The 13,033-nt window shown below is 37.7% G+C and overlaps 2 protein-coding genes across 2 annotated transcripts in view; both read right to left on the bottom strand.

Annotated features, from left to right (window-relative positions):
- Positions 1-13,033, bottom strand: part of htr2cl1 (5-hydroxytryptamine (serotonin) receptor 2C, G protein-coupled-like 1) — a 169,499-nt gene that overhangs the window by 129,706 nt on the left and 26,760 nt on the right. The window lies entirely within an intron of this gene.
- LOC125264521 lies at positions 9,242-10,625 on the bottom strand. Its single transcript, XM_048183894.1, has 2 exons — positions 10,463-10,625; positions 9,242-10,264 (listed from the first exon to the last, which is right to left on the bottom strand). The coding sequence occupies exon 2, from the start codon at positions 10,206-10,208 to the stop codon at positions 9,537-9,539; it is 672 nt and encodes a 223-aa protein (XP_048039851.1). The 5' UTR covers positions 10,209-10,264; positions 10,463-10,625; the 3' UTR covers positions 9,242-9,536.

Here is a 13,033-nt window from a genome sequence, read left to right as displayed (position 1 = left end):
GCCCATCCCTGCTCCAAGACCAGAAATATATGGGCCAGTTAAGGGAGACATCCAAAATGTGCACTGTTGGTGTGCCTCCAGGAACAGGGTTGGGAAACACTGATCTACAGATAAAACTGGTTTCCTTCATTTCCTGAACTGTTTATGCTCTCAAACACCAGTGGACAGTGCTGGATTCACCAAACACATACACAAAAAAAAAAAAAAAAAATCAAAAATCACTGAATTGTATCTGTTTATATTTGTGCATGACTGGCAATATATGTGGTTTGTGTCTAACGAATGTGTAAATAGTTTTAATACATGCTGAAAGAAACACCACTCTTGTTTGCTCAAGAATTAATAGACTTCTTTCACCTTTGATCAATTTGAGTATTTGCGCAAAAGGCAGTCCCCCTTATGACTTTTGTAGCTTGACCAGTGCAAAGTAACTGGGACGGTTATACGGTCATAAATCTATTGTCACAAATTAAATTATGGGGTGCGATTCACCCCTCTAGACATTATTTACATCTAACACACCCACGCTCACATACTTATGTCTTTTTCTTTCTACTGAAGGTGCACACCATTCTGCTTATAACAACACAGACACACACCACAAAACACAAAGAGCAGTTGAAAGACACATGAACAGCTCCTCTCTTTTTTCCTTTCAAGTGCCATCCTTCCTCCCAAACCGCAAAGGGAGAATACATTTAAAACCGTGTAAACAATATCCTTTAAAAGCATCACTCACCATCCATAGCACCTCTGGGCGACTTACAGAGGAAGCAACCTTATCTGATTATTAACAAATACCTGGAGGATTCACTTTAAATCTTTATCTTGATTCAGCCTGGCCAAATAAAACAACATGGGCTTACATTAAACAATAGTATAGACCAGGGGTGTTCAGTCCTGCTCCTAGAGGGCGGCTGTCCTGCAAAGTTTAGCCCCAACCCCAATTAAACAACCTGAACGAGCTAATTAAGGTCTTACTAGGCCAGGGGTGCCCAACCCTGTTCCTGGAGATCTACCTGGGCTGCGTTCCACTTCACTTTTAGGCCTAGTCCACATGTACACGGGTATTTTTATATTATATCTTCGAAAAAAAAAATCTATGTCCACATGAAAATGCAAAAACACGCTATGAAGCACTGTCAAAAGCCATGTAGGCCAATCGGAAGCCTGGAAAAAAACCTTTACTGGTTCAGGCTATAACATTTTATGTTATTGAAGTGCCCCTATTATGGATTTTTGAAAATTACCTTTAATGTAGTGTGTAACTAAGTAAATGAAAACATCCTGCAAAGTTTTTTAATCTTAAAGTTCACTGTATATACAGGGAGTTCAGAATTATTAGGCAAGTTGATTTTCTGATCATATTTTTTTCCCAAGCACATTTTACCAATTCCAATCCACATCAATCTTAATAACTACTATTAATATTGTTTTTAATCATTTATAAGTGATATATAATTGTTCATGAAGGCTGGAAATGAAAAATGCCTTATATTCAGGTGTGCAGAATTATTAGGCAAGTTTTCTTTTACAGGCAAAATGAGCCAAAAAAGAGATTTAACTCAGACTGAAAAGTCAAAAATTATTAAATACTCATGAGAAGGACGCAATACTAATGCAATACTAGAAATTGCAAAGTTAAAGCATGACCAAGGGACAGCAAAATGCTCATTGGGTCAGCGGGGTCAGACAAAAACAGGTGGAAAAGAAAAGACACATGTTAACTGCAAAATAATTAAGAATTATGTGTGAAACCATCAGGAACCCTTTAGTCTCCAGCGCCACCATTTTCCAGAACTGCAACCTACCTGGAGTCTCCAGAAGTGCAAGGTCTCAGGATCTCAGAGACTTAGGTTAGCTAAAGAATCCTAAAAAATGACCCGCACTTGATAAGAATCACAAGCTGAAGTGTTATAAAATACATGAAGACTGGGTTTTTATAGGCCTTATAAACAGACAGCTTGAGAGTGACTCCTGAAGGACCAGCACCACATCCTCTTGTACCACTGTTTGAAGAATTTATCTTCCAGAATCTGGCAGTAAGTTTTGGAAGATCATTTTTAGTCCATCTCTGCAAGACAGACATTTCAGGATAAGAGATGGACTAAAAGTGAACTCAAACACCTTACTGCCAGATTCTGGATAAATTCTTCAAACAGTGGTACAAGAGGATGTGGTGCTGGTCCATCAGGAGTCATTCTCAAGCTGTCTGTCTATAAGCCCTATTAAAACCCAGTCTTCATGTATTTTATAACACTTCAGCTTGTGATTCTTATCAAGTGCAGCTCATTTTTTAGGATTCTTTAGCTAACCTAAGTCTCTGAGATCCTGACACCTTGCACTTCTGGAGACTCCAGGTAGGTTGCAGCTCTGGAAAATGGTGGCGCTGGAGACTAAAGGGTTCCTGATGGTTTCACACTTAATTCTTCACCTTAATTCTTAATTATTTTGCAGTTAACATGTGTCTTTTCTTTTCCACCTGTTTTTGTCTGACCCCGCTGACCCAATGAGCATTTTGCTGTCCCTTGGTCATGCTTTAACTTTGCAATTTCTAGTATTGCATTAGTATTGCGTCCTTCTCATGAGTATTTAATAATTTTTGACTTTTCAGTCTGAGTTAAATCTCTTTTTTGGCTCATTTTGCCTGTAAAAGAAAACTTGCCTAATAATTCTGCACACCTGAATATAAGGCATTTTTCATTTCCAGCCTTCATGAACAATTATATATCACTTATAAATGATTAAAAACAATATTAATAGTAGTTATTAAGATTGATGTGGATTGGAATTGGTAAAATGTGCTTGGGAAAAAAATATGATCAGAAAATTAACTTGCCTAATAATTCTGCACTCCCTGTACAGTTATTCCCCTGGTTTCACAGACAAGGCTTAAGCTAGACTAAAATACATGTAAAATACATTTTACTGATGACTGCTCAAACCTCGGGGAGTTTAAAGCAGGATTCACAAAACGCTTGGTCTTAAAATACAGATCAATGCCCAGTTTATTTAGACCAGTTTGCTCCTCTGAATCTCAACCTGTAAGTATGATTAATAATCGATGTTTAAATTTTCTAGCGATTGTTCATAAATTAATAGTTTTGTGTTATGTTGTGTAACGTACACACTAGTCTGTATGTCTCCTGCTAACCGGCTAACTCACGTTTCTGTAGTTCAGCTATTCGGATGTGCAGCATCGCTAAGGTGACACTTACCATATAGAAACATCGTACTCCAGTCGTAATTGCGAATCAGTTTGATTGAATACTTCAGATGTTTCATCATCAGACTCGGGCTCGAATTGATACGGTAAAATCGATGCTATCTTTTCTGTCCATACATTGAACACAGAATGTCTTGCGAATTGATAGCCGTCATTCAGTTATTGCAATGAGCGAGCGGTGCGCACAGTAGACCAATCACAAAGGATTGGGCCGTCTGACCAATCAGAGCAGTATAGGCTCACAGAAAGGAGGGGTTTAGAGAGACTGAATCTCTGAACTGCTTCAAACGAGTTGTTTACAAAAAATTGAAAACTCAGGTGAAATTAAAATGTATATTATGAGAAAACTAAAGTGTTTTTGACCTTGCATGCATTTAAACCTGTTGTAGGACACTCCCAAAACAATATTAGGCATAATAGGGGCACTTTAAGCATTTTATTACTATTATTATTCTTAATTCCAAAAACCAGAACTGTACAATGCAACATATTCAAAGGAGAAAAAATAAATAAATAAATATAAACATTGTTATAAGCTGCGACTGGGACATTCTAAAATGCTTAATGTGGCTTAATGTACCAAGACAGTGATATTAAAAGACCAAACTCAGTAAACATCATACTAATAAACCATACTGTGTACAGCAAAGCAGATGAGCCCAGAATATGAATGCAATGTGTTTAATTACACGTCAGGTGTTTTCCTCCCATAGAAAACCGTTATAATGAAAATGCTTAACGTCACCTACTAATATCAAATTCTGCACAAACCAATTTCTCTCTAAAGTATGCTTTATTAGTATAGTTTTTACCAAGTTCTTTTAATGTCACGTTAAGTATTTTCTTAATGGGAGGAAAATGCTTAACGTGTAATTAAACATTGCGTTCATATTATGGGCTCATCTGCTTTTCTGTACATAGTATGCTAAGGTGTTTACTAAGTTTGGTTTGTTAATAACACAGTTTTAGTAAATTAAGCCACGTTAAGCTTTTTCACGTTGTCCCCAGTGACTGCGTTGCATTGCATTCTGACACCTCTGTTCCGCAAAATAATGGGAGAACTGTGCATGTATCTGTATATGTTATAAGCCCTGTTAGCATAGTTATTAGCAGCAATATTTTGGCTACGTCCTTCATTGTATAAACTCGCCTCACGTAAACAAAGGAGACACAATCTGACATCAAACAAATGAGATAACTGCTCGCACTCCGATTTCACTGGCCAAAATCTCCGGCTTCACCATGAGTTTCTAAAAATCTTCACCCGGGCCGGAGTTTTCAAAAAAAGTTCGGTTTCAGTTACAAGTTACTGCATTTGCTTGTGGATGAATGGCCAAACTGCATATAAAAAAAAGTTGCGGTTTTGAAAATACCTGTGTTTGTGTGGACAGGGCCTTAGACACGCTCTCGCGAACTTCCCTAAACACTCGGGGGAATCCCTGCCGCCATTTTGAAGTGCGTTCCACTTAGTGAAGTGGACAAGGGAAGTTTATATGGACAGACCCTCGCTCCCTCGATTTTGACCTCATATGTACACTTAAGGCAGCTCCATATACCACAATGCAACACGATTGTGACGTCACTGCATATAGAGTTTAATTTAGCCCACCACAAACAACTCTGATATATGATTTTTTTTTTTTTTTAAATATCTAAAACAACCCAAACACACCTATTCATACAGAATGCTGCATTAAACAGTTTCATAAGGAAAAAAAAAAAAAAAAGTAAATAATAAATCAGCTCCATGGCAGATTCCAAGAGATTAATATGGAGTCAAATTAATGCCTTAAAGTTTTGCACAAAAATAAAGTTTTGCAAAACAAAACAAAAAAAAAAAAAGAATTGAGCAATAAAAAAAATGTTTTGCAAACAAAAATAAAGAATTGCAAAGGAAAAATAAAGTATTGAACGGAAAAAAATAAGTTTTGCAAACAAAAATAATAAATTGCAAAATAAAATAAAGTAGTGCAAAAATAAAAATAAAAATCAATTACAAAAATCAATGACAGCTGTAATCCTATTTTATCTTTGCCACATATTTTTCATGCTCAAACCTACTAAATCATTTGCAACACTCATTTTATTCTGCGTTTCAGTCAAGCGTGCGCTCACGATATCGGTTTTCCTTTGCGCTGCACTTTTCTGTGCGGTTCTCTTTATGGCACTGGTTTGACATGGGGGTGGAGTCAAGAAACGGGAGCACGCCTCCGCGAAATGCATTGGAGGGGAACGTAATCGGCGACAGGTGAAATAATTCTTTGACATGGTTAAAAATAATGAATGGTTTGTTTTTGTTGGTTTGTTTAGCATATGTTGTCGCCAATTACGACCCCCTCCAATGCATTTCTTATAGTAATATGACCCGTTGCTCTCTGTCTCACTGCCTGTATCCACTTTTGTGTCCTTAAACATTCGTTTTTTGGGGTCGACAGCTTATAAAAACGTATTTCTGGGTTTTTTAGCTTGTTAGCTGTACGCCTTGTCACACAGCAGCTTTTAGGCATTGTTCTGTTTTTTGTAATAAGTCAGAAAAGACAAGAAGGCAGCCTCACGCAATACAAAGTCAATGGAGACAGTTGGATTGTTTTCCCCCCGGTGGGCGTGGTTTTCAGATTATAATAAATACGCTCCGTCTCTATGCTTGATCTGTTATGTTCCGATCTGCGTCTCCTGCCGATGATGTGTTTCACGGGGGCATGCCCCCGTTTCTTGTCTCCACCCCCACGTCAAACCAGTGCCATAAAGAGAACTGTGCAGAAAAGTGCAGCGCAAAGGAAAACCGGTATTGTGAGCGCACGCTTGACTGAAACGCAGAATAAAATGAGCGTTGCAAATGATTTAGTAGGTTTGAGCATGAAAAATATGTGTCAAAGATAAAATAGGTTTACAGCTGTCATTGATTTTTGTAATTGATTATAGTTTTATTTTTGCACTACGTTATTTTATTTTGCAATTTATTAATTTTGTTTGCAAAACTTATTTTTTTCTGCTCAATACTTTATTTTTCCTTTGCAATTCTTTATTTTTGTTTGCAAAACATTTTTTTATAGCTCAGTTCTTTTTTTTGTTTTGCAAAACTTTATTTTTGTGCAAAACTTTCAGGCATTAATTTGACTCCATAGATTAAGGGCTTAGGACGTTCCAATTCAGCCCATTGCAAGGGATCCATGTCTCAAGCATGGTTCAATAAACTACAACTTTTATAAATTAAAAAGAAAAGCATAAAAATGTTAATAAATTTTGGTCTCTATTTTAGTAAATGGCAATCCTTTTTTTCATCCATATATTTCTAAGTGTACGATCTTGATACATTTTGTCACTGAAAAAACCATGTCCTCCGGTGTGACGCCATATCCTGATATTAAATCGGGCAATTCCATGGACAAATTTAATTAGCTGAAGGACCCAGTTCAAGATCAAGTCAAAGCCACTGGAAGGCAAGCCTGCAACCTTTAGCCAAAAAAAACGTATCAGTTAATGCTAACACTTCGCCTCTGGCGGTACGCAGGGAAGGAGACCAGAGGCTGTTTTTTGAATGGATGTCAATGGAGGCTTCACTATGCTGATTAAACAGCTTTTGTGGGGAAATTGCTGATCATTTAATTAATCAACAGCCTGTTTGCTAATCTTCAGCATGTTTTACACTAAACAATACTTTCGCTGAGAACTATATGTAGATTTTAGCTTGATAAAAATGTATTTTTTAAGAGAAGGCAGAGCAGGGAATGTTGCGACTGATGTCACTGCCATTACACGATAGGCTGATGATTAAGTTAGGCGTTACGCTTTTTCCAATGGTAAGAGATACTGACCCTCTCATCTCCCTGTAATATACAATCTCTGATCATGTTACTGAAACACCCCGTGAAGCCCATGACATGTGCACATGGTTAGTTTCTGTCTCAGAATTGTGTTACGTTTTGCTGTCCTTTGGTGTGACACCCCTAAATTATATTTTTTAATTAAAAATGTGTTAAACTACAAAATCATGGAAAATTATGCAAATGCGTCTTGCTAACTGCTAATGACAGGTTAGCTATAATAGCAAAGTCATTAACTGACTCAAAAGGCTGAAACATCCTATGGTCAAACAAGGACAAAGATGTCACACCAGAGGACAAGGGCTCTTTGAGAAGCATTTTAAATAATTAAATAAGATTTGTTCAACTCCTTTTCATTCTTTTTTGATCATTTTCAGTGTTCTTAAATGCAGTAATTACATAAAATAAAATTCTGATGTTTTGCAGAAAATTTGTACTGTTATAAAGTGTCATGAAAATAAGCATAAAATATGATACTTTGTTTTTGAGAGAAAGAATTGAGGGAGAGAAATGAGTGGGAGGGAGACAGAAGGGAAAAGATCCTAGGAGAATGACACAAAGTAAATAGAAATAGAAATTATCCCTTAAAAAGAACAGCCATATACTTTAACAAATGTGTTTTAAAAAATAAATAAATAAATAAGGTTGATGTAACAAAATGAAATGCTATTTATTCTTTAACAAACAAATTAATTACTTTAAAAAAGATTTTGGGGTGTTAGAGTTTCAAAAATATTTGCTCGGTCAAGGAGTCACATTTCATTTTGTTGATTTAAAACATATTGATATTGTTTGTATCAAAATTAAATTCTTCTTCTTTGACACCCTCAAGGTTAAATGAAAATACTTTAATGTAATACCCCTCACTCTCTTTAACGCAATAACTACCATTTTTGTCCTTTAGTGTGACAATGTCCTACATGCACACCAAATACAAATACATTACCATGCCAATCTCTATTATCATACTAATATCCTGAGAGTTGTCATGACAGATATATGTTTGTATAGGGCTGTCAACGTCAACGCACGCGATTAATTCAAAATCCTTAATGCGTTAATATAATTTAACACATACTGTATTTAACACACACACACAAAAATAATTACGCATGTGAAATTGCATCATGACGTAATTTACATCATGCAAGTAGATGATCTTAAAAGGTTAGTTCACCCAAAAATGAAAATAATGTAATTTATTACTCACCCTCACCCTTGATAGGTATTATCAACTGGCCTGAATTCTGAGATCACAATAGACGTGATGGACTATAATGCATTAACTCACTCAGGTACTGAGGAGCTAAACCATTAGTGCTTTGTAGTTAAGTAGTAAGATTTTAAAATCTATACAATGTTTAATAGGGATTGCCCTTCTAATCCTTTGTCAGACTATAACTTGCAAAGTGCTGAGACAGTTGTATCATTTTTGATTCACTTTAATAGCTTTGTGGTTTAATGATGTCTGGTTTTTGTAGCATAAAAAGGGCCCCGTTTCTTCTGTATTTTCAGTCACTATTTGATATCTCTCGATGGTGACTCAATTTCTGCTCTTTGCATATCAACGAGATCTCGTCAAACTCAGACTTATAGATTTAGATTTATAGATTTATACTTAAACTTTTGATTAACATTATATTTGGATTGGATTAAGATTACTAAAATTTATTAAGATTTTGCTAAAGTTTTATTAAGATTGTTACTAACATGTTACAATGATAATACTTGCATGTCAAACTTCAGAGATATTGGAAGTTGATTGATAACTGTATGTATTATTCTGTTATGATATGTTATTTATTGAATTCACATTTTTACTATTCACAATTAATATGTTTATCATTTATTTTCTGATTATATCTTGTTAAGCAATAGAAATCAATTTAATCATCTGACCTTGGATCTCTGAATTGCATCAGTTTTAATAAATAGAACATTACAAGTGTGAAAATACAAATTAGAATTGTATTTGGTCTCTCTTTATATTTAATGTTTATTTAACCAGGAAAACTGTAATGGGCATAAATGTACATTTGAAAATTATATTATATATATATATATATATATATATATATATATATATATATATATATATATATATATATATACATACATACATACATACATACATACACACACATACACACACACACACATACACACACATACATACACACACACTTAAATTTAGTCATTTAGCAGACGCTTTTATCCAAAGTGACTTACAAATGAGAACAGGAGAATCAATCAAATCAACATGAGAACAACAGTATGTAAGTGCTGTGTGAAGTCACAGTTATGACAGTAAAGTGCTCATAGCAAGGATTTTTTTTTTTTTTTTTTTTTTTTTTTTTTTTAATAAATACACAAATAGATGGAATGAAAATAGAAATCAAGGTAAGTGCTACTATTACTGGGTCAAGTGCTGACGAAAAAGATACATCTTTAGCATTTTTTTTGAAAATGGCTAGAGACTCAGCTGCTCAGATAGAGCGTGGCAGGTCATTCCACCAGCCAGGAACAGACCCGGAGAAGGTTCGTGAGAGTGATTTTGTGCCCCTTTGTGATGGCACCACAAGCCGCCGTTCACTTGCAGAATGCAAGTTTCTGGAGGGCGCATAAGTCTGAAGTAGCGAGTTAAGGTATAACGGTGCAGAGCCAGCGGTCGTTCTGTAGGCAAACATCAGAGCCTTGAATTGGATGCGAGCAGCTACTGGCAGCCAATGCAGACTGATGAAGAGAAGAGGGACGTGCGCTCTCTTCGGCTCGTTGAAGACCAGTCTTGCTGCAGCATTCTGGAACAGTTGTATAGGCTTGGCAGTGCATGCTGGAAGACCAGCCAAAAGAGCATTACAATAGTCCAGTCTGGATAGAACAAGAGCTTGGACAAGAATTTGTGTGGAATGCTCCGATAGGAAGGGTCTAATCTTCCTGATGTTGTACAAGGCAAATCTGCAGGACTGGGCCGTTGTAGCAACATGATCTGTGAAGCTTAAACAATCATCCATCACCACTCCAAGGTTCCTGGCTGTCCTGGAAGGAGTAATGGTTGACGACCCAAGTTGAATTGAAAGGTTATGATGAAGTGTTGGGTCGGCACCGACCACCAGCAGTTCCGTTTTTGCAAGGTTGAGTTGAAGGTGGTGGTCCTTCATCCAGGCAGAAATGGCGGTCAGGCAGCCTGCAATACGACCAGCAACCGTCGGATCATCTGGTTGGAATGAGAGGTAGAGTTGTGTGTCATCAGCGTAACAGTGATAGGAAAAACCATGATCCTGAATGACAGATCCTAGTGATGACATGTAGATGGAGAAGAGAAGTGGTCCAAGCACTGAGCCCTGAGGTACCCCAGTAGCAAGATGATGTGACTTGGACACCTCACCTCTCCAAGATACCCTGAAGGACCTACCTGAGAGGTAAGACTTGAACCACTGGAGTGCAGTTCCCGAGATGCCCTTCGACTTGAGTGTTGACAGGAGGATCTGGTGGTTAACGGTGTCAAAAGCAGCAGACAGATCCAGCAAGATGAGTACTGATGATTTTGAAGTCGCTCGTGCCAGTCTCAGCTCTGCTATATATATCTGCTATATATAGCATAGAGCGGGAATGCAACAGGTAAGGAAATATGGCAGATGACAGTTTGCAGTAGACTTAGCTGGCTGTAACACGGTGTTCCTTGTGCACATGACGTGGTGGAGATGCAGGCTGACGAACAGAGGATCAAGGAAGATGGCGATGAAGGGGAAGACAAAAAGGGGACAGACAGAAGATGAATCAGGAACAACAGGTGAGTCAAACAGATAGGTATCTTAGGTGAGTTAAACTGGTAGATATCTCAGGTGAGTCAAATGGGTAAGGTCTGTGGAACTTCTCATAGACGAGACCAGACAAAGATACGATTGGAACGCTGGCTTAAGAAGGGTGTATTGACGAGGAAGTGCAGGTGCAGGGAATCAGTGTTCAGGAGCTGATATGCAGCACGTGTGCTGATGGCTGACAGAGTGCAGGTGTGGATCAGAAGTGATGCTGGGAAATGATGCTCAGAGAGTGACTGAGCTGGTGACTGTGACAATGCTACACAAGACTGTCATATAGAATTATATTATAGTAAAATAGAAGTCAAATGAATTACATTTTCTATTATACAATAGGTGATTTAAAAAAAAAACTGTGGTGTAATGCAATAAAATTTAGAGCTAGAACTACACTTGTAACAGACAGACAGACAGACAATCAAATTCTCTCCTACCATTCTCGGCCTGGAATTCTCGGCACGGTTGTCTGACCGTGCTGAATTGTGCTGATAGAATGCATGAACTGACGTCGACACACAGGATTTGTCATTTGTCTGTTGCCTGGCTACCAGTTTCTCCCTAACTGGCTAAGCGCTCTATTTGAGTGGCGGAAACACAAATTAATAATAAAATTTAAAGAAATATCTGATATCCTCCATAAGTCGGTCATTATTTACATCTCATTTTAACTGTTGTGTAACCAAGGCAACGACTGACACTTTGTATTACATTCCAAAGAACGGCCATTATCAGTCCCACAGTGGAAAATTAAACCGTAACCGTACCAGCTGGCCTGGACCGGCACGGAATGGAATGGTTAGCGATGAGAACCGTTTGGCCCCTTGGTGGAAAAGCTCTAGATAGATAGAATAATTTAATTATAGAATGAACTAAAGAATGATAGAAAGAACCAACAAACTAACGATCAACAGACAGACAGATCTATTCACACTCAGGGCAATGAAAAGCATTTGATAGGGGGAAAGGACAGAACATCCTTGAATTCTCCATCTATGATGCTGTTTAGAATAGTAGGGTGTCTCGCACACTGTCTATCTCGCACACATACACACACAACTCTGGTCCTTGGGGATTTAAAGGCTATCGACTTGAATTTGCACTTCTCACACACACAGGGAGAATGTTCCTTGGGGTCGGCACAGATCAGTGAATTGTCATTGATGTCATCCATCTCTTCTGTGACAGACAGGGATCGGAGAGCCGGAGAATGAAAGTATGTGTGATAGGCTGTCTAAATCCACACAGTGGTACGGCTCAGTCAGTTAAGGTTGGTTGTAACACATCAGAGTGACAGACCCGGTTTAGCTGACAGGCAGCATGTGCTTGAGTGTGTGTTTCACAGAATCTGATGCCTCAAATTTGCCTCTCTGGAAAACAACTGATAGCCTAACAAATAGACAGATTTCCGACTAATAAAATAAGCCCCCCAGAAAAAAAGTAATGCGTATTAATTCAAAACTTTATTGGCACTAATGTGCAAGCAAAGCTGTGATCTCTAGGTTGCTGTTGAAGTGCTGTGACAAGGAGTAAGGTGTGACATCATAAAAGAGATGTGAACAAATTCACAGTTTGGCAGTGTGAGCAGAAACTTTTCAGCAACTATGAGAGAACTGCTACTGTTGATGGTGATACTGAAAACCACTTTATAAAACAAAGAAGCAATAAGAGGCAGAGATATGGAATATGCAGCTTCTTACCCATCCATTTTATTATTGTCATCCTTCCAAACAAATGATCTGTTAATTTAATTTGCTCCTGTGCCCCTGGCTCCCTCTTTCTTACTTGGAATAAGGGGAGTTCTTCTTAGTTCTGCTTTGTCACCCAAATTAAGCAGTTCACATCAAAGAGATGAATTTGGAAGAGACGGAGAGCGTAGAGCTAGTCCAACAGCGTGAACATTTGCTGCATGCACACACACACACACACACACACACAAAAATGATTTACTCAGCGGCTTCCCAAAAGCTAAATATTTTGGTTGGAGTAACGATTTGCACCTCTTTAAATATTTATATCCCATTTATAGCCTTTTTAGTGAATCAATCCCAGTGAAGATGGAAAAAAATAGACAGAGAAGCTCTGCGCTTCAGTGACCTCTCCAACCACACTGCCGCCTTCATGCAAGCTGTTGTCTTTACTACTCTTTCTGTTCATCCTATTTTAAA

Source organism: Megalobrama amblycephala, linkage group LG3 (genome assembly GCF_018812025.1).
Source record: "Megalobrama amblycephala isolate DHTTF-2021 linkage group LG3, ASM1881202v1, whole genome shotgun sequence".
Lineage (NCBI taxonomy): Eukaryota > Metazoa > Chordata > Actinopteri > Cypriniformes > Xenocyprididae > Megalobrama > Megalobrama amblycephala.
This window is presented reverse-complemented; position numbering and strand designations above follow the sequence as displayed.